Below are 25,425 nucleotides of genomic sequence, written 5' to 3' on the forward strand. Positions count from 1 at the left end.
GCTCCATCATCTCAGCTCCGTCATCAGATTGTACCTCCATCATCCTTCTCCTCACACTGTAGCTCTATCCTCTCACAGGGGTCAACTGGAATCCCTCATTTGCCTCCAAGGGCCCATGCTTCTTCGTACACTTGCAAAAAATAAAGGGTCAATAACATTCCCACATTGTTGGAGACCACCTTTCTAACAGAGTAGGCTATAGATTGTCTAAACTGTTGTTTGTAAAGTAACTAAAGCTGACAAATACATGTTTAATGATGTAACTACCTAAAAGTTAAACACAGTACTTGATCTCCTGACCCTTCAAGTTCTTTGTATATCAACGACCTTCCTGACTAACCAGGGGAAGTCAAAGGGCCTCTGTCGACATCAGTGGAGGGACCTGCCAGACACTTAGGATGTCTGAAGAGGCCAGCAGGGAAACATCAAGTACAACACCTTTAAGCAAGTACGAGTACCTAAAGCAAATTAATAAAACAAAAACAGACATATACACAGAACAAAAATTCAAAACATGAATGTTTTTCATAGTTGCAGGAAATACGATGTCAAGGAGCAACACCTCCAGAATATTTTCCTATCCATTTAGACGGTAACAAAGCTTTATGGATCCAGTTTAAAAGTCAATATGCACAGTATGATTTTTATAAACTTTCCCACAACAACCACAGTGCTGAGTATCGAGTGACTTTCTAATGTGTAAAGCTTTCGGTCCTCAGGTCTGACTGACTGAGCCATCGCAAGTCTATGTAAAGTACCCGATTATTAATGCGCTGCCCTTTATTCTGGTAAATTACACAAACATTGCAGGCTATAATGTGGATCATCCTACCGCCACAGGAAATTAAGACTAATGCTATGGAAAAGGAGAGCCAGGAGGACATCTGGATCATACATCTTGGCCGCATTTTTTCCAACCGTGTAACACAAATAGTGCAGGACTGTGTGAATGTAAAGCACTGGGATTCAGCAGAGGGCTCCGAGTGCTGAGGTTTTCAGGTTGCATGTTTTAAAGTCTACCAAGAACTACAGTAAAATAACCAATCGGTCAATCACAAACCACGTACAGCTGTTCTATCAGAGAGTTAACTGCAGGTCATTCACCACTGAGTTACAGCAGGTGTTCCTGGTTAGAGTTCCTGATAACAAAGCATAAACGCAAACGCAGAAGCAGTCCTGTACTAGGAATAGAAATGGAAAATGCCAGTTTTTGACTCCAACAATATCTTTAACCTACAAATAAGAGTCAAGAGGGGTAGCAAGAACTACATTTAACTACCTTCACTAAAAGAGTTACATGAAGATAGGAGTGTTTAAAAGTGTTTAAGATTGAGTAAGATACAGGAACGGGAAAGTGTTTGTTTTATTAACCTCTGTGTTTATATAGTACTTTGTATTTTTGGGTGATGCTATTGTTAGTCTGAGTCTGTCATATCCTTTTTGTTTTGCTTTGTTTTGTGTTTAAATATACAATATCCTAACCACTGAAATACTGTATACGCCAGAATATAAAATAAAAACATATCATAAAAAATAATTTCACAAAAAAACTAATTTTGACAGACAAAATAAAAAATACTTACTAATAGTATTGAGTCTCTTTTGGCTGTTAAAGGTATTATTACATATTTTTCACTGTCTATTCTTCAGCTCTGTAGCCCACACAAATAAAAGACCTGAGGCATTGGAAGAGACATTTAATAGAAAGCAGTAGAAAAAAGACATTGTAAATAAATAAAAAAAGTTGATCTAATTGGTAAAAAAACAGTTTCCAGCCTTGAAAAAATAACAAAAGCACGGACATTTTAGTAGTTACAGTGTTAATGTGCTGCAGTTTGTTTACAATAGTGCAATATAATAGATACAGTAGTTGGAAATAGCCACAATGAATATAAATGTGCCACAACCGGGGTGTTGGACACATACATGACATTTGAAGTTCCTTTGGACAGCATTAAATACAAAATGTATTCAGTTATAAGTCTGTACTGTAGTGTGATAATAACATGTCACAGTTTAGACATATGTGTGGGCGAAGGAGATGGCCTGCTTCTGTGATAAATATCTGATGTGACTGCAGTGCATTACAAGAGAATTTCACAGTTTTAAAAACATTTAAATATCCCTTCCCTCCTAAAATTGAGACCTGAGCTGGCAGCGAAGGAGCCCGGCTCTGCTCTTTAATGAATTTCTTATAACGAGCGATAGGCAGATAAATGTGACATCTTGAGGAATGAGGAATGTCAGTTATTTGGTCTGTTGATAACAAAAGAAAACTCCCTGGGACTATTTAATAACCAAAGTCTGGCAGTGACTTCAACCAGGCATAGTTTAGAAAAAATCTCTTCTTAATGAAATAAGGCCAAGACAGACGAAGCACAGCGTCTTCGAAAGCAAACACAAGAAGCAAAAGGAAAACATGCACAAACCCCCAAACGATTTGGATGCAAAATGTGTTTGGCAGCTCATGTCCTGTAAAAACTTAAGTTAAAAGCAGATCAAGCTCAGAGAGATTACTGTAAGGAGACTTCTTCTGAAAGCTTGGTTTAAAAACACTGACATGTCGGAGCCTCGCTCCACATGTCGATGTTTACAGTGCAGATACCCTTCCAGAATAAACATCCGAGGTTTTTCTCCTACAGAGGTGTGAGAGTGCCGGTGACGGGAGAGATGGCTTAGCAGGGAGAGAGGTGACAAGTGTGTGTGTGGTGGCAGTGCTGGGGAGGATGGGGGGGGGGGGTTATGGCGTGTCTGGGTGGGCCTTAAAACAACGAGCTGGACGAGGGGGAGGACGGCGCGTGTGCTTGTGACAGTTGGTGAGCCATACAGTGGGGGGAGGGGGAACAGACGGGACGAGAGGAGGCTAATTTATAAATCTTTTTTTTCTCTTCTGCTGTTGTCCAGTTGGCGGGCCTCAACAGTCCACTCTGCGGAGACTGGACCTACTGTAGGAGTTCCTGCGAGAGAAAAGCAAGAACAAACATGATTACTTCAAGTGTTATGGTTCATTTTGATAAAAAGTGCATCGGAAAATCTACTAAATCCAAAGATATTAATTTGTGTGATTCTTGAATTATTTATGATTAGTTCATTTGAGAGACAAAATCTAATCCAGGGAGAGATAGTTGTGAAAAGTATCTTTCTGTTATACACATTATAATGTGTAACATACAATCTAACATTGAGAAACTGATTGTCAGATACTCAATTGTCCTCAGTTTGAAAGCATCTCTCTGGCAGGTGCTGTTGGCTGTAGCTCTGTTTTTGATTATGAAGCAGCAGTCCTCAGGCCCTCACATGCTAACACAGAGCTGGTGCCAAAAGCAGATGAAAACATATGGTGATAGTTTCCATAGTCAAACAGGCTGCAATACTTTGCAAACTTTCTTATAAAAGGGATTGCACATTCTTGGAGAAATGTGACAGTTTTCAGTCCCTGCATTGTGTGTGCAAAAACACAGATTCTATCAGCCTATGACCTGGGGTATGATGCATTTTGGCTTTAAGTTACTCTTGTGTTGGTCAGATGGATTCTAAGAGCAGCATGAGCTCATATTGTGTCTTTCTGTGCGTGGGTGTGTGTGTGTGTGTGTGTGTGTGTGTGTGTGTGTGTGTGTGTGTGTGTGTGTGTGTGTGTGTGTCTCAAGTTACCGTTGTGCTTGCGTAGTCTGAGCTGGCAGGCTCCTGTATAGCTGGGGGATCTTGCGGTTGATGAGAGGACCCAGAGCTTCTTTCAGTTTATTGTAATTCCTCTCCATCTCTCTGTGGTACTCCTTCTGATCCGACCCAATCAGCGATTTATTCTTCCTCAGGGCATCCTCACACCTGCACGAGAAAGAGCAGAGGACACATGAGGTGTTGGGGTTTGTTTTTATTAGGTACACAGCAGTCTGCGTCTGGGACGTGGAGTGTGTCATCACCTCTTTGTGAAGTCTTTAAAGCAGAGGCGCAGCTTGTTGTGATGACGGAACAGCTTTGGGTCATCAGGGATGTCGGAGAGAAAGACCTGCGCCACCTCCAGGGGGCCCTGTGAAGGAGAGACGGTTACATCTCTGCTCAGGAATGTCCCAGACTCTCAACACAGTTTTGGATGGGATTAATATTTCAGGAGGATGTGGGATTTTGACATTTGAAATGCATTACAGTTATACGTCATGAGTAAAGCACTTAAGCAGGCACCTGGTTGACGGTGGTGCCCACAGAGCCCTGCAGCACCATCTGCAGCATCTTGGCGTCTGCAGGGTCCTGGTTTGTAGCGAAGGCGAGCTCCTGAGTCTTCTTCTGCATGTCCTCAATGGCCACCTCCATGGGGACAAGAATGATCTGGAAAACAAAGAGACAGAAATAGTTGACTTCTTTTCCCCCATGCACTACATCCATATTAATAGCAAATATTTTCCTAAAACAGCAGCTTTGTTTGCTAAAAATGTGAGTTCCCATACAACTATTTTATTTTATTTACTTGTCTGTAACTTCAAAAAGAAATGTGTTAATTTAAAGGCAAAACATAATATGTTCTCAATACCTAATCAGGGATTTTTTTTTTGCATTTTATCTTTCAATTTCAACAACATTTACCGCAAGTTTAAAACTACGTTGTAATCAAGGACAAAATAGGTGATGATCTTTGCAGCTTAGTTTTATGGAAACATGACACAACGAGCCGAGACACACACCTCCTCCTTGTGGATAACGTTGATGCGTGTCTTGATGTAAGGGAACGCGTGAGACGTTGTGAGGATGCTTTTGCGTTTGTACTGCTCGTTCAGGTCGCCGTGGGCCCGGCCGTCCAGAGTGAAGGGAGTACAGTACATGAAAGTACGCAGGTTGTAGTTCTTGTCAAAGTACGTGATTCTTTCCTTTAGCTCGTATGTGTCGAAGAAGGGCTCGACGTAGGTGATCTGGAGGTAGGCCTGAAACAACAACCAACAACACAATTACAACTTTTGCTAATTCTGTATTGATTTACACTTAATGTACGTGTAATCCTACCTTGTTGGGATCCAGTTTGTTTTTGTCCACTGGGTTGGAGTCCTTGATAATTTCAACTACGTCATCCCCGTACCTCTCTGCGTAGAACTCCTGTGTATTAAAAGGATTCACCTTTAGAGATATGATTCTCATAAATCATTATTGACACCTTTGTTCGAGTAGTTTACATGCCTCGAGTCTGTGGGAGATCTCGGCTAATTTGGTGATGGATGGCTCCTTGTAGACAAACTCCTGTTCATCCAGGTCTCCAAACCGGCAGCCATAGAAACCCACCCGGAAGTAGGTCCCAAACATTCTCTAAACACTGAAGACAGGATACGAGAGAAGATTATTTTAAATTTGAAATATGTAAACTGAACGAAAAAAAACTACTTTAGTAAGACAAAGAGAAAATATATATCTAGACTAAGAATTATTTCACAACCGTAAGGCGGGGGGGGGGGAAAGAGGTGGAAACTGTGTGAGAGGGGCTTGAGAAATGTCAAAGTGGAAACCACTCACCAGCAACATGTCACCGGAGAGAAGAGGACCAGCAATAAGAAAGAAAGAAAACATTGTCAGAACAGAAAAAAATGAATTTCTGAAACAATTTGACCTCACATGTATTATTCTTAATAACAAATGAACATGTTACCTCCCATCCCGAACTCTGAAAAAGTGAAAAAAAGAAAAGATACATAAGTTGGAATCCAGAATGAAGTACATTTTCTCATAAACACTCAGAGGGCAGTTTTTGCTGGTGATTTCAGGTCAACTCACTTGGTTGTAGACTTTGTTGAAGGCATCCTGCAGCTTCCCGTGGACAGTCGCCAGCTTTTTGAAGTCCCTGTTGGCTTCATGGATGGGCAGCAGAATCTTGTATACTTCATTTATGGCCTCGTACATGGCGGCCTGGGGTTACAGCACAACAGAAAGCCAGTTTCAAACATTGCGCCCAACAACTCCTTCAGCCATGTTGATGCTGCAACAGTCTGTCCCCATGTGGTCGGAGAATACGAGTCGTACCATGTTGAAAGAGGCAGCTGCTTGCTCCAGGAGGCCCACCAGGCCGGACTCACTGAAGTACTTCCCAGCACAAATCCCCTCCTCCTCTGGAGACAGGACGTCATCGGACACAGCTGATTCTTCCAATACGTTCGAGGAAATATTCTGAGGGGAAAAAAGTCAGAAGAAAAAAAATACAGTCTTATACATGCAGAGAACGGAAGTTACCCATTCACAGCAGTGCCTCTTTCCCGGGTGGCAGCAGGTTACACAAAATAAATCAAAGCCCAGGATACTAAGATAGATAATATTTGAATAACCTTTTACATTTAAAATCAATAAGGGAGCAAGCACGCATTTTGCATGTTGCTTTATCAGATTCCCTTTCTGCTTGATTGCTAACAGGTGGGCCATTAAATCATCAGCTGCTGCTTAAGGGGAAAATCCAACAAGTTCCCATTCTGTTATAAAATCCATCCATCCTGTCATGAACAATAATGTTAGAAATACATCGTCTTCCATTTCAGATCCGCAAAGCTTTTTCCGTGGACTCCTTTAACAGGAAACTCAAAATCTCTTCGCATCTGTCTTCCTTGTAAACTCATTTCCATCACCTAGTTTCCATCTACATTACCATCACTTCGGTCACATGCTTTTATCACATGGCAATATTTATGTTGATGTATAATGTTTTTATCATTTTAATGCTATGACGTTTGTGTTTTGTGTTTGTCTTTTCTTGCTTTGAGGCATTTCTTGTGATTTTGGGCGATAATAAATGAGTGCTATTTGATTTCATTTTCATCATGATATACAAGACTGACTTTTTTTACACACAAAATTTGTTAGTACAATTATGTCTATTTTACAATCCTGAATCTTTTTGTTTTATGTAAAATATCATATTTGCACTTTTAAACAATTGCAGGCTTGAGTCTTGGTTCCACTTTCTATCTCATTCTGCCGTACTGCTGTAAGGAGAGTGAGCCTCCAACAGCGTGCACTGACCTGAAAGGTGACACATCCGATGGGCAGGTAGCGGCAGTCCTCCAGCATGTTGAGGTATTCTGCCACCAGCGCTGCACTGTGGACCAGACAGTGGGCCGCCTCAGCGTGGTTCCCTCTCTCAGAGTGTTTCCCCGCCATGTTCTGGAGCCACGTCAGGCGCAGGTCAGGGGAGTTCTGGTAGCCCTTTGCGATCCTGGGAAAAGAAAAACAGTCAAATATCAGAGTCTTTATTTGAGACACTTTCTTGTTGTTTGCAAGCCGTATTCATGTGCCAGGGTTCATACACTTTTTCACCAATGACTTCTCCATGACCTTTACCTCATTTTCCATAACCAAAAAAATTACTTTTTCTCAGCGGTACCACTGAAATGGTTTATTTTAACATGGAACAAGAAAATAAGGTCTGCATATGAAACATGTTGTGCCTATCAAAAAAAAATCCAATAGTAGGCTGACTAGCTTCTACACGCTAAAGCAACTAAAATGTCTCACCAGCAAAATACCTCGACAGTTAAATGCCATTTTACGTTTCATTACTCGATACAGTATTTATTATCATTATAGTATTACTATTTCAGCGATTAGATCAAATATAAATTATATTTGATGCAACTTTAGTTACATTTCCATGACTTTTCCAAAACTTTGGGAAAAACATTGTTTTCCATAACATTTTGAATTTCCATTACTTTTCCAGGTTTTTAATGACCGTGAGAACTAAGAACCCTGATGTGCGTTGCTGTACCTGTACATCAGATCAATGAGCATCTCTGGATCCTGCTGATGCTCTTTCATTTTTACAGTGTCAGTAAGAATCATGTGCAGGTTGAACACCAGATCCTGGACCTGCAGTTTCAAAGAGCAACACAGCACATTAGTATACAAGTCTTATCCATCTTTGCTGCTCCTGATTACACTTTTTTACAGAAGCGTTACATGCCTGCTCTGGGAAAGGCGTGTCTCGCAGCTCCAGGTCCTCCTCAGCATACGTCAGGATCGTCTTGAGCGAATGACGAAGATGATCCTCGTTGAAGTTTTGCGACGTTCCCACCAGAGACGACAGCGACATTGTGACTTGCATCTTCACTCTAGCGAAGTTCTGGTAAAAGGGTGAAGTTAGGAAAGAGTGTGACTCAGTATCAATAAAGCATCTATTCCTCAAACATCCAGTACAGTCCATGACATCCATTTTGTTTTACTGACATGTCCCCGATTATTACAAGAATATTAAAGAAAGATGGTCAACGATGCAAAGACAGTGTCCAGACTTACATTTCCAATCTCAAAGTTCTGCCTCATGAGCAGGTACAGAGAGGCGGAGGCGTGACTTCGGACCGAGCCGACGCTGCTGCCGCAGTGACGGAGGAGACGCAGGCACAGGTCGGCACAGAGCTCCGTGTCCTCCTCAAACAGCATCTCTGGGAACTACACACACAAACACACTTTCATCTTGAATACAATCTGTATTATTACATGTATTATAGTCAGTCTCATTGACATTCTTTTCCAAGAGTGACAGCAGAAAAAGAAACATTCACAACTACACAATAAACAAAACAGTCACAAAAAAACACAGGATGGTAAATCTTTAAAATCTTTAAGAGGTATGTCGAATTGTTGCTTTAGGGATATGTGCGGCTCATTTCATTAAAAAAGGTGTATAGAAACATTTCCTGCCAAAATCAGTGCGTGCATGAGGGATGTCTAAGTTTAAGTAGATAAAGGATATTGTACTGTATTAGATTTAAACGAGAAAATAAAATATTAGGTTGTTTGTAAGCTTGAACGGTAGAGCTTTAAAACGTAAAAGGAATATTTATTTTGGAATGCAATCAAATAAAAGATATGCAGAGTAAAATATACACCTGAAATAATTTAGTTGTTTTCCTGAAATAGTGTTAAAATGTGTCAGTCGGTGTTAGATTCTTAACAAGGAAGGAGAACAATGTAAAAAGGAAAATGTGAAAGTGCGTAACTTTTGACAATATTTAAGCTGCATTGACATCAGATTGCTAAACACTAACTAACTAAATATAATAGAGAAATGTTTGCATGATGTACCTTGAAGACCAGAGCCCTCTGTGTAGTGAAGCAGTGCTGCAGGAAGAGGGCGCTCTGGTTGCCTGCCATGCTGTGGAGGAGCACTCTCAGCACTCCACCCAGAACACTCTCCTTCAGCTCCGAGGCCACCACGGTCTGACAGAGAGACACCACAAATTACAGCAAGACATTTCTACACAAAGTGGACATTACTGTACGGGTGGGCGTGAGTTGATGATTGGTTTACCTTGACAACAATCTCCAGAGTGTCCAGTACTACCAGAGAGGCCTCTGTTGCTAAGTTTCCATCCACCACTGACTCCTGCTCCATCTCAGCTTTAGTCCTGCAAGAGGTGTTATTTCACAACCATCAGTATAACATTCAGACACTATTTAGAAGAAGAGACAGCATGGTATACCACGTTTATGATTTAAATTGTAATCACTAAATAAATGAGTGTAAACATACTTATCGACTCTGTCTGTATTTTGTCTCCAGTGCGTGACATTCTTCCGCCAGCGAACGTTCTCCTGACTGCCGTAGGGACTCCTTTCTAGAAAAGTAAACACATTATATACATCGATTAACACAAATATATAAATAACAAGAAGCTACACCCTGTCACACATTACCGCGCTCTCATGCTACTGACCTCTGCAGCGGCGGACCATCTCCTGACGAGCCCCGATGGTGCCCAGAATGGCCTCCTCCAGTCGGGCCTTCATGTCCTGGGACTTTTTAAACGTCAGGCTGTTGATTCTCTCCAGTGCCTTTTTCCCCTACAAAAATCACACAAAAACAAATCAGGGAACATATAAAAAAACATTTTATTTTTATTTTATTTAACCAGATAAAAGCATTGAGATAGAATCTCATATGCAATGCTAACCTGGCCAAGAAGGCAGCAATGTTACACATAACACAAACATATAAAATACAGAGAACATTACTAAGAAAACAAAAGACGAAAAAGCAGTCACTACACTGTGCACATTAGGACAGTAAGAAAGGTGCACTACTTATTACTGTGAGAGCAGCTGGTGGTAAGGACTTCAGACAACTTCAATTTAAAACATGCTATTGAGACAAGTGCGTCAGTTAGAGGCGTGATTGAAGGTCATTCCAAGACCAAGGACCATAATAACAAAGACTCCTTTTCTCAGCCTCAGTCCGCACAGCAGGACACATATTTCAATTAAACCTAAACCTCCAGTAAAAATAAGAGGGGGCAACATTTGTATTGACTTCAGTAAGACTCAATTCATGAACAGTTATAAATTACAAAAAAAACAGAGTACACCGCACTAGTAATAAATCAACATAAGCAACTTTTTTTAAAATGCTACTGACGTAATTGTAATAATGTGAAGCAGCTCTGGTATGTCCAAATTGAACACCTGGTTTTAACCTGTTTTGATTGTATAAATGATAAAGACTCTATAGTAGTGACACAGCATGGTTATTGTACCTTGTATTCAAAGCAGGAGACACAGAGATGCAGCAAGTCCAGCAGACGGTTGATTTGCAGCACAGACAGATCAGACACCCAGCGCTCCAGGAGAGCAGCATCTGCATTCTTCAGCACCCACAGGAAGCTCACCAGCAGAGTCCTGCTGCACTCGGCAGACAGAGAGCTGGATTGGCGCCCAGCCTGGTGGAGAAAAATACACAAACTCAGAGCCAGTCTTTTAATCCGCCTAAGAACAAAATGGCTGTTTACAGTGAGGAACGGAACAGAGAGCCATCTACAGGCTTAGAGGAGCAGTTGTAATAACATTGTAGAAAATAATAACAACATGAGATAATGCAAACTCTGAATGTCTGCTTGGAGTTACAGAAAGGCCAGAGTGGTGTCTGCTGAGCAGCAGCCTCCCACTCAGAGTTCAGCCTGTAGGGCCGGGGGGGCAGCCTGACCCCCGCCGCTATCACTCACCGCTGTGGGCAGCGCAAACGGGTTGGCTTTGACATGCGGCAAAGGGGAGCCGGCAATCGCCATGGCAACAGACTGACTGATAGTGCTGCCGCTGTCTGGGTCAGTATCGTCGGCGTGGGCTGTGCTATGGCGCCCCCGAGCAGGCGAGGAGTCTAGGAAGAAAACGAGAAAAGCACTCAATAAATACTGGAAACATTTTTTTCAAATGAAATGAATGTGCGGAGGAGGTGCATCGCCATAACGACAATATCGGTGGGTGGCATATATGTTGTGCTTACCAGAGAAGTCGTGAAGCTGATGGAACGTCTCCATGACGATGGGGACGAGTGGCAGGTAGAGCTGCGCGATGTGGGCTCTGACCTGAGGGTCGGTGTAACGGGGGTCTGCATCATGGCTGCACAGCAGGGAGTGAACAGCACTAATGGCCTTTTTATGAAGGAAAAATGCCCTGTTGGTAAAAAAAGAAAATATCAGCATATTTTTTGGTTCTTCGCTGTGAGCAGTACTGTGTTTCATTTTAAAGTTCACACTTTGTTGATCCCTAAAGGGGAACTGAATGGAACTCCTGGTTCTTATATAGTGTAACCAGTAAGAACCTACCCTTCTCCTTCAGGATCAAGGATGAGGGAGAGTTCAGTAAGCATCAGGCCAGACAGGAAGTGCTGCTGGCGGAAAGGGACGGAGAGCTCAAACATGGTGGCCACACCCTGGTCCTGCACCATACTGGAAAACGCTGAACTCTGAGGATACAGAGTGAGATGAGATTGAAGGAAAGAAGTACCGTAATTTTCGGACTATAAGCCGCGCCTTTTTTCCCATTTTTCGACGCTGCGGCTTATATAACGGTGCGGCTAATCTATGGATTTTTACAGCTAACGGCCACTAGGGGACCTCCTAAATCTATGGATTTTACAGGTTACAGTCCACCACCTTTAACTCTATGGGCTCTATGGCCGGTCCGCGCCCCCCCACCTTTAAGCGGCGGGCTCCAGCAGGAAAAGCTGGAGGCCGGAAAAGAGTGAGACAGGTAGCGCGCAAAAGTAAAAGTGGAATCGAGAGTGGTACGAGAGACAGAACGAGAGCACAGACAGACAGACATTACGAGAGCGAGACAGTTTGTCCCCGTACCACTGGTTGAAAACCACTGCTGTAGATCACTGCCGGTACGTGCGCTGGGAGCGCACCGTTTAAGTTTGAAAGTTGAAAAGTTTGTGTGTCTGAAACGCTATGTGATACAGTACAGTTTACACAGCACAGTACATGTTCTGTAGCTGCTATTGCACTAAATGCTAACACTTGAATACGTTATGCAAATATGCAATTTGTTTGTTGAAATGTTAATAAATGGGAGCTTCCTCAAACAGCCATCTCTTTCCCGACAATCCCCTCTGTGCACGAACCCTTACATATGGTAATTAAACATTAAAACACCTGCGGCTTATAGTCCAGTGCGGCTTATATATGTACACATCATTCAATTTAGCTGCTGCGGCTTATATTCAGGTGCGCCTTATAGTCCGAAAATTACGGTATATACAAAATAATAGTGCTTAATCAAATAGCTTAAAGTAACATTCATAACTTTCACATTCAGATTATAAAACAAAAGAAATAAGGATTTTGTTGAGGTGTTTTCGGGGTGATGACATCATAAAATATGACGACAGACATACAAAGCTTCTTTTGAAAAAGGTCAATAGAAGCTTTCAATGTAAAAAAAGGTATATTAAAGCAATTTAAATCAGATATATTGTGTTTTCCCGCCCGCTTTAGTACCTGTGAGGTGGTGGAGGAGGTGGAGGGGGAGGGGGAGGCTGGGGGGCTGAGAGTGGAGCACGGCAGGTTGAGGATGACGTAGTGCTCGTGGCTGCACACGATGCGAGTGAAGTCCACCCTCAGGGCAATCAGAGAGCTGGGGTTCTGCGCCGTGTGAAGCTTGTTGGCAATCTGTGTAACACACCAATTTGTTTAAAACAGTATCAAATGTGCCCGGGAGCTTTAGGATTTAAAGTGTTTGATATCAAAGGAAAACAAGGAGAGGAGCACCTGTTTGTAGTAGGAGCGGATGAGGTTGAACACAAAGCCCCGGTCCATGAGAGACAGCAGGTCATTCAGGAAAAAAGCCAGACTGCTATTCAACCTCTCCACAAGCTCCACATCCTGAGAGAGAGAGGGAGACGGAGGGGGGAGAGAGACAAGTGTGGACAAGAGTAGATATGATTAAATAAAAAGGGAAGATACTGTATGATATATTAAAAAAGAAAAACAGACATTTTCTGTAAGATTGGGTTATTAAAATCACTGAAGCCAATGAAGATTGAGCATGCTTAAGAGATAAGGCTACTTTCTATTGGTTAAGAACTTTAACACACCATCTGGCCATCTTTAATAATTCAACATTTTGTTCATTAACAGCAAATGGACTTTCATCAGTTCATTTCTTGAACTGCTTGTGGTTTGGCTTGTGGGATTTGGGTTACCTTGTGGTATCTATTGGCGATGTCTGCACTGATGGCACACACAAGGGCAGCGACGTCGTCCACAAAGCGGTCAGGGAAACGCTGACGCCGGGCAACGTCCAACTTCGAGGTCAGGAACAAGTGGTGGGACATGCTCTTTGTCTAAAAGAGAGGAAGTATATGGAAACAGTCACTTAATGAGAATATGAACTATCCTGCTATTACAATGGTTCCTCAAGTAGTAAAGGTGTGTGGTAGCATTTTGAGTTTTGTCTCTTAAGAAAGTGGTGTCAGATGAATACAGTTCTACTAAACCATACTCACCATAAGCTGGAAGAAGAACCAGGCCTGCTGCAGCGCTGCCTCCCTCACCGTGCTGGTGCTCACCACCCACTGCAGAGACAGCTCCTCATGGAGCAGCTGCCCATGGACCAACATGGAGACCAGTTTAGCTTACATGACATTTTTCTAATATAATAGATGAGTTTTACGATTATAGTGGTGTGTGTTTCTTAATAGTTAATAAAATCCATAATTCAGGTAAATAATATTTCAAATTAAAAGCAATAAGTGTTTTGTATAAAATGTTGGTAAAATGTTAAATGTGTGGTAGTAAAAATAACTAATTTATTAGTAAATCTACTAGAGACTGAGCATATGAAATATTCAATGTATCAACAAACATAAATCACATCAACTTACAGAAAGAGACAATTGTTAAAATGTCATGAATGACGATGAATGTTCATGACAGGGAAAGTTGATGAAAGTAAGGACTTCAAAATGGGTTAGTTTGATGTGAAAAATGTAACTTTTACAGTTTGTCATGGTAGATGTCAGCTTTACCTTCTTGGTAATCTGCCTGGGGGGAACTGAAAACAAGGCCACGCTGTCCAGAAAGGCAGACATGCGATTGCAGCTGCGGTCGCTTGCCTGACATGGAGTGGTGGGTGAGGTGAAGCCACGGAGATGAGGACAAAGTGACGTGAAAATGGATGAATGGAAATTGATGGGTGGGCAGAGAACTCTTTATAATCTCTGGTAAGAGCCACAGGCAGAGATTATGTCTCTCAAACCCAACAGATATGGTCTGTTAGTTGGCGGTGAGAGGATGAACTGGGAAAGACAGACGAGATGCAACATGTGTGACAGGAGGCTAGCAGAGTGAGAGGCAGACAGAAACACTGAGGTAAGGAACGACCCGCGAGAGTTGATCAGAGATGGAACAGGATGGAGGTGGTGAGTAGGAGGTGAAGGTGAGGAGGAAGAGGAGGGATTTGGCACCTGCTTGAGCTCACAGCTGGAGTTGGGGTTTCGGCGCAGCACAGATCTGGAGCCCCCGGGGGCATAAGCAGAATTTACCCAGGAGTGGGAGCGGTCAATGCCCTGCCGAAAGCCACCAGGAACACACACAACACACACACACAGAGTGCGGCAGGAGGCAAGGGCACAGTGAGTAAAGGGAGGTCATTTATAAACAAGATTACTTAAGGGATAACAACAATAACGGTAAGAGACAAATAAGGGTCACGGGGTGTAGAGAAGGGAAGCTTGAATTAGCAAAGAAAGCAAGGGGGGGGGTGGAATCAAAGGGAGGGCTGGAGGTACTGAATGTAACAGAGGCACAAAGAATAATTACATAAGCAGCATCATTAACTGTGGGCACAGAGATATCAGTCAACCTAAGCGTATTCAATCTGCAGTGACTGTGAAACACTGACTAAGAAACACATTGACAGACTGATATTGCAAACACATGAACCCTGTGTGGGAATGTCACCTGGGAACCATGAAAACACACACTTTCATTTGTTGATGTTGTATCTTTTCTAAATGTACTAGGGATAGAACAAGATGGAGATTCATAATACAAAAGAAAAACCCCACATATATTACACACTTAGCAAATGAAAGTAATGTGCACAATAAACCCCTATGAGAACACAAGGCAGAGAGCAAATACATAACAGACTTTTAGAGCAAAACATGCATGAAATGTAAAACTTTAAATCTGTAAATGAAGTATTTAACTGCCCCAAAATGACCATTTGTGTAACAATTACCCGCCCTGTGTTGCCTTGAATTATTTGTCTTGCATACATTAACAAAGACTGAAAAATGGAGAGAATTCTTCAGGAATTGTAGTAAATGGAAATGTGCCTGTTGTGCTAAATATTTTAACAAAAATGCACGTGTTTGGGAAGTAGTGAGTATACCACTGGATAAATAAGACTTGGATTATACGGCACGTGTCGCGTGAAGAGACTCTTTGTCCACCTCGGAGGCTTTCAAGAATAATTCAGGGTGACTTAGTTATACAATTGATCTGGTTTTGAGGGTGAAGTATTTATTAGATAAGAACACACAGCAGTTGTACAGCTCTTATGAGAATAGCAAGGTGCAGCTCACCTTGCTCCCGATGATCCTCTGCACCTCCTCGTCAGGAGACACCGGAGTGCTGGCCAGGTCGGGGTTGGAGTTGCTGATGCTCTTGGAACGGGCCAGGTGGAGGCTGCTCGGCCGGGCTGTCACTCTCGATAAGGTGGCATACTGCATCGGTATGTCGTAGGACTGCTTGCCAGCTACTCATGGAGATGGACGAATAGAAATGTTACACGGTGAAATATTAGCGAGTCAACTGCCATGTGCCCGATCTAAAGTGTGCATGTGGGGCAGCGAGAGGCTCTTTCTGCTCCTCAGATAGCGACTGTGCGGCTCAGATGGAGGACTCACCCGTTGCGGGGACTGGAGGTTCGGCGGTCGGCAGGCGGAAGCAGTAGTGGATGTAGGAAGACAGCAGGTTGTTGCGGCTGTGCTGGTCCTGGTTCCCTTCCAGGTTCTTGTGGATCTGGTTGACCAACAGAGACATCGCTTCGAAGGAAGCTCGGCCAAGGTTCACTGCGGAGAATTTAAAGCGAGTATAGCATGTGTTGATTAACCAAACTATGGTTTTAAACAGGGCATAATATTAGACTGTCATTTTAAAATTTCATCATTTCTGCTTGAAATATTCATCTTTATGCTTGTCCACACTTTACTCTATTTGATGTTGGCCCGAGCATATAGCATGTCTTTTAGTGTTTCTATGTAGCTGAAAATAAGAAAGCTAAGGATGGATAAGTATAAGTAAAATACATATTTTTTCTTATCTTGCAGAGACATTGATTATGAACCAAAATATATCAAAATAAGGCCGAAAGGCGATATTTTTAGGCACAAGTAGGCCTACGTCTTACTTTTTTATTTAATGACTATTTCTATTGGTTTTTTTTAAATCTTGTTTTTGTGGCCTTTGCCTCAAAGCCATTTGTATTGCCTGTGGATGTTAGAACAGAGCATTTAATAAATAAAGACATACACAATTCATAGTCTTGTTATCTTCAATAACAGTCAAATGTATAATAGGAAACAGGATGCACAGTAGTGTTGAAACTTTAGTCTGTTTGCACAATTAAAGGTTGAAAATCAATCAGTGTGCTCCAGTCCTCTTATGTCCCTTGGAAGTAGCGGTTAATCGTCATCACATTATCCACTCAAATGATCAAAATTAGCATTTCAGCGTTGCTCTGGGAAGAGCACTTCAGATCTTAAATGGCTGTCCTTCAGAACTCACTCACCGATTTGGCCCGCGATGACCGGTGGGTAGACGATGAGCTGAATGAGCTTGTTGAGCAGCTGGTGCAGGAACCTGACACAGGTATCCAGCAGAGCCCCTCTCAGGGCAGACATGCTGGCCTTCAGCTCCCCCTCCATGTTTGCCTCGGTAATGATGACGTCCTTCAGGCGGAAGGGGAACGAGTACTCCTCCAGAACATACACTAGAGTGAAGAACTTATCCAGGTGGGGGTCCTAGAGTTAACAACAGAATGAATATTAAGTATCACTTGAACTCGCTGATGTAATACGTGCAGTATGGGCTCCCTGCTTCTTCTAGAATTGATTTGAAAGTGCTTCAACTTGAATACAAAGCTGAGCATCGCCTACACCACAGACTCCCTGTTGTCTTATGTTCCTTCACGAGCCATTAGATCCTCCAAGTCTGTTTTTCTAGACACTCTAAACCCCACTAAAGAGACAATTGGGGATATGGCTTTTTCCTGCTATGCTCCCAAACTGTGGAAGAGCAAACCCAGAGAAATGAGAGAGATGGCTCTGGAAATGTTTACACAAGACTTAAAAACTTCTCTTCAACCAAACCTTATTCAAGCAACATTGACTAGCTCATCTTTTAAATGGCTTTTTCCCTCTGCAACACTGAGATGTATTCTTTATTATCTCTCAATGTGTTTCCTAATTTGTTTCTTCTTTAAAGCACTGAGAGCTGCATTTATTGTATGCAAGGTGCTATATATATATATATATATATATATAGCATATATTTAAGCAATAGCTCACGACAGGCCGTGGTATATGCTCATTATATCACAGCTAAGGGGCGTGGTTCGGCCCGACGCGAAGCCCCTTAGCTGTTTTCCAGTTTCAGCCCAACTGTGTTTCTCAGGCGCGGAGGGATACTGACTTGTTGTGAAAAGTAACTTACAATTGTACCCGTGGGATACGCTCAGTACATCATGGCTAAGAACCAATCAGATTGCTTGATTTGACTTGTCCGTTTTATAATATGTATATATATTTGTGTGTCTGTGATATTATTATTACGGTACTTATGTATTCTATCTCCCATTGTAAAAAGTCCTTGGGTTTCTTGAAAGGCGCTATATAAAATCTAAATTATTATATATATTCTGATACAATCAAACTTTATTATTAATTAATTAATAATAATTATTGAATTATTGTTATAATGATACACTGCTGGATGCATATGTAGGGCTTCAGACTTGTAACACACTAATACACAATAAAGATGTATTATTTATCGCTCTATATAAAAATGTGTCATATTTAATTAACAATAAATGAAAACTAGGGAGGCTATAATAAATAATTATAATATAATTTTCAAGAAGTCCCCTGACACTTACCTATTTACAAAAGGCTTTTTAAAAGTGGGAGAATACCAAGTAGAAGATAGAAGATAGAAGAAGAAGAAGAAGAAGAAGAAGAAGAAGAAGAAGAAGAAGAAGAAGAAGAAGAAGAAGAAGAAGAAGAACCATTCTTCCACTCTGTTGTTATATACATGTGAAAGAGAAACGTAAGCATAAAAAGCACGTGTGTACCTGAGTGTGGACCGAGGAGGCGGCCGTCACCTCCACATTGAACACTCCTTTGTGGTTATCCACCCACTTCATGCCTGGGAGCTGGACCTGCCGCAGAGTGACATCCAACTCAGTTAACACTCAGTCCCATCACAACAGGAGAAGGTAATGACAGGCTGACTGATATACAGATCATCTCTTTCAACACACTCACGTCAGGGGTGAGCACAGAGTAGCTGGGCGGGGGCTTCTCCACAGACACAGGCAGACTGAAGGAGCCGGTGCGCAGTCGGCCATGCTGCATCAGAGGGATCCACTGCAGGCAGACAGAGAGACACGCGATCACTCACCGATGGCAAGACAAAAGAAGGAGCGATCAAACGAGCAAGTGTGTGGGGGTGAGGAGTGTACTCACAGTGTAGCCCACAGGGGTCTCCAGGGGGGTGTTCAGCTTGGTTTGGCAGCTGATGTGGTAGAAGGTGAACAGGAGATGGTGGTTGTCTGTTAGATTTGCAGGAATCTTCATCTTTATCTCCTCATAGAACTCAGGAGATCTGTTGGCAAGAGTTAAACACAATGTTAAAGGCAAGTTGGACAGACTCCAGAGCAGTGAAGGTCAGCAGGAGACGGGGCCTTACTTGTTATGGTAGATGATGGGAGTGTACGCATCCTGCATGAACTCAGAACTACTGGACTTCCCAAAGATGACCTGGTCAAACAGCAGAGTGTACATTTAGTTTCTCCTTGACAAATAGGAGGATATCCTTTGACATGAGACTTACACTGTCAACAAAAACAAACTGTTTTTAAGTTTCCCTCTAGAGATGTGTGCAACCTAGGGCTGCAAATACGGATTATTTTCAAGATCGACTCTACTGCCACAAATATTTGTAATTAACTGATAACCATTTAGGCTGTGAAGCTTTGAAAAATAGACATTACAATTTCACAGAGCAAAACTTGACGTCTTCAAACACATTTGCTTTGTTAAAGCAAAAGACCAAATAGCGGAACATATTGAGCTCAGAACGATGAATTATGTAAAGCCAGGAAAACCCTCTCATGAGGCTGGAATCAGACATTAAAATCTGAACAATGACTGAAATGATTCATAAAACTGATGAATCGATAACCAAAATAGCCAATTACTTTTCATGCTATCGACTAATTCTTCAAGCTATTTCTCTTCAGACCTTACATTTTAATACTCATATGGTTCAGTTTAACGGCACAAATGTGATTTCTTAAAAAAAAAAAAAAATTGTTTCTTCTCAAAAACTGAAAGCCTTCTAGTCTTAGACTGCGTTTAGATGATTCTGCATAGTGAATGTCAAACCTCCAATCAGGTTACAAGAAACACACAGTGTTACTTTAAGCCAGTAATGCTTAGTGGGAATCAACCATTTGATATTCAATAAACAAAGAGTTCATACACAAAACAGATCACTAAGTTTTCCTTCCCTCTGTGCTCGGATAAATGCCCCTTTGATGAAGCTCACTCTTCCACTAAACCCTCGTATACTATTACACTGCCGCAAGCTGCCCTTTGTGACTGGAGCTTCTTTATGCTGAGTGTGACTCACCTGCAGAGCTTGACTTGGGTCCTCTGCGGCCATGAACTGAACCTTCACAGCGATGTTTCTCACGGACCCCTGGCGACTGCTGAAGTTCAGACTTTGTGGGTAAACATAGAGGAGATTCCTGAAAGTCAAAATAATAAAAAGGCAGAAAATGAGACGACAAGGACAGAATTGAATAAAACGACAGCAAATCCATGAAGGAGTTAAAGGAACATTTTCTTTTTGGTTAATGACATCAAATGACAATCATAAAATAACATAATATACTAAGATGTAGGCAGCCTAGCTGGATCTTATTATCTTGTCTGATTCTGTTTCAATAATCCCTCAAAACCTACAAAAGCATTTATTAGAAAATCAAAAGATAAGATTTCCATGTGTGCACACGAGGGGAAAGTGTGACCCTGTATTGGCTAAGTGAAAGTAACCATAACTACTGTCCAAGGCAAACATAAAGAGGTAACATCTGGTCATATTTTATTTAAACAGCGGTGTTTATTCGCTTGTCAAGAGGCAATGACACACCAAAAAAATCACATAACTTTAAAATAACTTAAAAAAATAAATGTACTGTACAGCACAGATTATGATTATACATGTTCTGTATCAAACACAAGAAAACCAGATTTATATAAATGTATTTCACGTGTGTTCACGACCTGAATGACTAAATGTGTCTCTCAGGGGTTAAAGCAGGCAGGGCCACTGGGACTAAGGCCACAGACAAGACCTGGGATCAAACCCCAGCTGAGCTAATGTTTCACTATGGTATTGCATGTAGACATACAATATAAGGCGCACTGACCACCCTCCGAACTCATCGTCCACTGGGGATCCGGATGATGCTAACATCTCAGCTGCGACAGAGAAGTACGCATTGAACCGAAACAGTGAAACAGACATTAGACCGCAGTGAGTTTGTGACTGCTGTCATGAAGATGATCAGGGCTCTGTGCCTGCTATTTTTGGCCGAGGGTTTGAGAGCAGTCCATGCAGCTCCGGTCAGGAGGAGGACCAGCGAGGTGAAGGACAAGGCTGCGCCGAAGGAAGAAGTCAATATTCTCCTGTTCGGCGTCGTACAGTTCAGCGAATCGCTCAACTATGTTCATGAAACCACCGAGGCGAAGATAGTGAAAATCAGACAGACTTTGAGGAGCCATGAGGGGACTCTAGAAAAGCTGAAGAGGCAGACTGAGCAGGCTGTGGAGGTGGAGAGACAGATAAAAGCAGCCATAGAGTCGCTCCAGGTAAGAAAACACCCAAATATGTCAACAACAGATTCTTCGGGTGCTGCTTGTGTTATTGCAGGAGAGATAATCGCTGACTATCAAACTGCAGATCTAACGTGCAGGAGCAGAGCGGATAGACACAATATGTAGAGAATGTAAAATCGCAGACAGATTACAGAGAAAGAAAATAGACATAGTAGCAGATCTATTCTATGTCTACAAAAACGCTAATGCAGCTGTTCTTAGTTACTGTAGGCATCTGACTCGTTTCCTTTTGTAAGACCCTTTTCCCTGATGTATATGGATCAATGAAGCTCTTTCATCTGAGATAAGAGAGTGAGGGTGTCGTTAGAGAGCTGCCAGCTGCACTGGGATGGTTGTTTGGGGACGAGGATAATATGTGCAGATGCTGCTTTGACAGGCCCAGATGGCCAAGCAACAGGCTCAGACCAACATGACTAAAGACTGGCTGGCCAGCGTGGAGCAGGAAGAGGTGGAGCTCCAAACTAAAGTGAAGAAGCTGGAGACGTATCTCAACACCAGCATCAGCATCAAAGAGCTGCAGGTAACAGAGCGCTGGAACATAGAGATAAAATACCAGGGTTGGGAACCGAAACTCGGTTCCAGATGAGAACCGATAAGAAAATGCCGGGTACCGGGTACCCGTACAAAATACACATTTTCGGTTCTGCTTAACGGTTCCAAAACGCGGTAGACCCTATATTCCACCTGGTCCGTCTGCGCCGCGGCGACCAGGTGGAATACAGGGTAAGAGCGGACTGGCCATCTGTGTGTTCTGGAGAATCACAGAACGGCCGGTCGTCAGCGGGCCGTTGACGGTCAGCTCGGTTCGTTGACGGTCAGCTCGGTTCGCTGACGGCCGGCACCGCCCTTAATTTTTTAAAACGGCATCATGTAAGTTGCGCTGACAGGCGACAGAGGTCCACAGTTGCCCCGCAGCGAGGCTCCCCCGCCCTCCCGTAGACAGTTCACGAGCTCAGTCACTTCATAACACCAAAGATGGGTCGCGGTAAACGCTCTAAAGTGAGGCTCCACTACACTAAAAAAGAAAAAGACAAGGCACAGTGTAATGCCTGTTCATAGCTTGCCACAGGCATAGCTCAGTTAAAATAAAGCACAGCTATTGTGCAATACATTTGTATTGCATGTATATTTTTTATTTGTAAAAATGTCAGTTAAAGCTTAAAAGAATAAAGATATTTTTGTTATCTAAACGTTTGACCTCTTTCTTTTACGGGGAATCGATAAGAACCGGAAACGATAAGCAGAACCGGAATCGATACATTTCAAACGATACCCATCCCTATAATTTTGGATCATTGTTGAGATTACGATTATTTATTGTAATTATTTTAGGGACAACATGTATTACACTTTCACATTGAAATATCCTGCTCTATCAATATAAGCCCTTACATTTAGTATGAAGCCAAAACCAGGATTAATTTTCAATGCTTTTGCAGCCTTACTTCACCGTCACACCAGCCCGTGCTTGCTTTTGGTTTTGTAAAAGCACAAGGTGACCAGAAGTATTTAAACACCAGTCACTGATCGGTTACTAAATGAGTTCCCTTTACTATATTGCCGTTTTCAGAAGAGAGCAGAGGAGCAATCCAACACCTTGAAAGGTTTACAGCATTGGACCCAGTTCCAGAAAAAGAACATTGAGACTCAGGATGAGCAGCTCTCCAAACTAAAGATGATGGTGAGTCCTTTGTTAAGTCTTTTGAACGTTTGTTGTTTATATTTGATTAAATGTGTGTTTCATTTTCTTCTTTCAGAGAGAAGCTAAAACATAGACTGTAACATTCACTACTGAAGTCTCCCAGACTACACTGCACTCCCTTCCAAGCCTGCAATGTGTGCCAAAGATCTACTCTAATGCCAGAAAACATTTGTGCTAGTACTCTTATGATGATGTGCTTGTTGTTGCCGCTTTCTCCGTTTGTGTCTGTTCTTAGTCTTGACTTTGATGCACTAGTAATCTTTGTTTTTAAATGGAACCTATCAAATCAAGTTTTTCTAAATGATTAAACATTCTGTTTCACCAAAGAAAATAAATGTGTATTTTTGTTTTTAAGTTAAAAAAGGAGAGGCAGAAAAAATCAATCTGGACAAATCAATACCTAGACAAACACATTGAGTCATGCATGTGATGGAGGGGTGAAAGAATATTTGTTCTACGGGTCAACTGAAGCAATGTTTGTGTAAACGTGTGTGTGTGTTTAAGGTGAACACACTCACCTGTAGGTTGTGTGAGGGGTGTATACGTAGCGAGCAGGGAACTCCAGCACGTCTTTGGTCGGGCGCACACGCAGGTCGGGGTACGGCTTCACGTGCAGCAGCTCCGGGGACAGACAGTAGTGAGGGGAGTCCGGAGCGGGGGAGATGTCGATCTTCAACTGGGCTGAGGGACAAAAGATAGGAGACGGTTTATACACAACATCCATAAAGCCTTTCCATGATCCGTTTCAGTTATATTAAGTATGCTCTCGTTTACCTGTGACGGGCCTCAGTCGTCTCAGAACAGATGATGGTCTGCGCATATCTGCCAGGTACTTGTAGAGGTCTTCATCACTCAGTCTGTCCCCCTCCTTCATGGACACAGACAGGAGCAGAGTGTGTATTGGGATGAGATCAATCTCATTATTACATAGTTATAATAGCAGTGCTTCACTACAATGTTAACTACTTGTAGTATTTGTGAACATTGTAGCCTCAATTTCTAATATTTTATCTTAAAACACTAATAGAGAACCACAGTGACGCGTTCTAAACGCCTTCCGGTTCCTTCCACAAAAAAGCAGTTTCTCCATAGGATTTTGGAAAATAGCTGGAAATAAGGTCTGTGGTAGGTTGACACACATTTACAGTGCCAAAAGTATTTCACTCAACATTTTCTTACATTAACTTTGTTTCCAACACAGCATTTACATTGTTAGAAGTTATGTTTTGGTGTACTTCTAAAGGTAATTATTCTAAAGGTTCTTATTATACATCCATGGTCTGTAGTTCGTTTATAGCATAACGTTAGCATTTTGCTTCTGGCCATTAGATTTAAGATTCGAAAATTATAAAAAGTAGGGTAGATATGTGGAGATTATCCGGCTGAACAAAACGTGCATTTATCAAGCAGGTTCGTTTTCCACAGATCTTATTTCGAGCTATTTTCCAAAATCCTATGGAGAAATTCCATTGACTCTGAGACGAGGGAACCAATAGTTGTAAAATGCTAACTCACTTCCGGGTTGTAGGACTCACCACTGCACTATATCTCCGGTCAAGTAAAGCTAATATGTGTTTAGCTAGCTTGTGCTTTAAAAAGATATGTAACTACAATTGATTTACTTGCAATAAACATTAAAATATTGGAGGCATGCGGTGCAGCACATTACCTGCTTGGCGAAGTCAGACAGAGAGGAGGTTGTAGCCAATGTCCGGTGCGTTCATGGTCATCGGATAGTAATCGGTAGCATGGTGTTCACTTACTACGCGACCGCACAATGTAACGTACAGTAATTCCACAACCACATAAATGGATTAACATCGATTTAGCTGGGGCAACAAAAAACAAACTTAGCAGGAGTGTTTACGTTTTTGGAGTAATAATGACGTACAACGGCCTCGACAACTTCTAGTCCTATTCAGCCACATGTTAACAACCATTGTGTTTCAGACACATAAACTCTTCAAAAATCACCAGTGGGGTCACTGCTGATGTATTTAATGCTGTAGAACAAAACGTGATCTGTCTCTTCATTTTTTGTCAAACACAGACCTTATTTCGAGCTATTTTCCTAAATCCTATGGAGAAAATGTTTTCCTTTTTGTCGAAGGAACCGGAAGTGGTAAAAAGGCTAACTTACTTCCGGGTTTTAGGACGCGTCACTGCGGTTCTCTATAACTTCCCTCAGAAAACATGTTTTTGTGCCTGGTTATTTTTGCAATCAATGCCATAGCGCCAATTTATAGCTAAAATCCAATATTGATAGAAAGTCAACAATACAGGTGGTATTATT

At 42.0% G+C, this 25,425-nt stretch overlaps 1 protein-coding gene across 1 annotated transcript; it reads right to left on the minus strand.

Annotated features, from left to right (window-relative positions):
- Positions 1 to 1,682: 1,682 nt before the first annotated feature.
- dock6 (dedicator of cytokinesis 6) lies at positions 1,683 to 24,006 on the minus strand. Its single transcript, XM_010777483.1, has 37 exons — positions 23,907 to 24,006; positions 23,651 to 23,813; positions 20,160 to 20,277; positions 19,215 to 19,285; positions 18,992 to 19,130; positions 18,791 to 18,892; positions 18,598 to 18,684; positions 17,035 to 17,266; positions 16,151 to 16,315; positions 15,827 to 15,999; positions 14,264 to 14,350; positions 13,742 to 13,837; positions 13,439 to 13,579; positions 13,005 to 13,118; positions 12,735 to 12,905; positions 11,559 to 11,698; positions 11,237 to 11,406; positions 10,959 to 11,110; positions 10,494 to 10,676; positions 9,678 to 9,804; positions 9,494 to 9,578; positions 9,272 to 9,368; positions 9,046 to 9,180; positions 8,257 to 8,409; positions 7,925 to 8,083; positions 7,730 to 7,830; positions 6,985 to 7,177; positions 5,998 to 6,141; positions 5,752 to 5,883; positions 5,627 to 5,641; positions 5,164 to 5,289; positions 4,993 to 5,082; positions 4,677 to 4,913; positions 4,180 to 4,323; positions 3,921 to 4,027; positions 3,652 to 3,825; positions 1,683 to 2,957 (listed from the first exon to the last, which is right to left on the minus strand). The coding sequence occupies exons 1-37, from the start codon at positions 24,004 to 24,006 to the stop codon at positions 2,915 to 2,917; spliced, it is 4,866 nt and encodes a 1,621-aa protein (XP_010775785.1). The 3' UTR covers positions 1,683 to 2,914.
- Between the last annotated feature and the right edge of the window lie 1,419 nt (positions 24,007 to 25,425).

This window comes from Notothenia coriiceps, unplaced genomic scaffold (genome assembly GCF_000735185.1).
Source record: "Notothenia coriiceps isolate Sejong01 unplaced genomic scaffold, NC01 NC01_scaffold00018248, whole genome shotgun sequence".
In the NCBI taxonomy this organism is placed as follows: domain Eukaryota; kingdom Metazoa; phylum Chordata; class Actinopteri; order Perciformes; family Nototheniidae; genus Notothenia; species Notothenia coriiceps.

What these genes read in the sequence shown, in the direction of transcription:
- dock6 (XM_010777483.1), bottom strand. Translation starts at nt 24,006, where the DNA reads ATGAAGGAGGGGGACAGACTGAGTGATGAAGACCTCTACAAGTACCTG. An exon ending in ACCCCTCACACAACCTACAG is followed by an intron (nt 20,278 to 23,650) that starts GTGAGTGTGTTC and finishes TTTGACTTTCAG; the next exon opens with GAATCTCCTCTATGTTTACC. An exon ending in ACAAACTGGATCCCAACAAG is followed by an intron (nt 4,914 to 4,992) that starts GTAGGATTACAC and finishes TTGTTGTTTCAG; the next exon opens with GCCTACCTCCAGATCACCTA.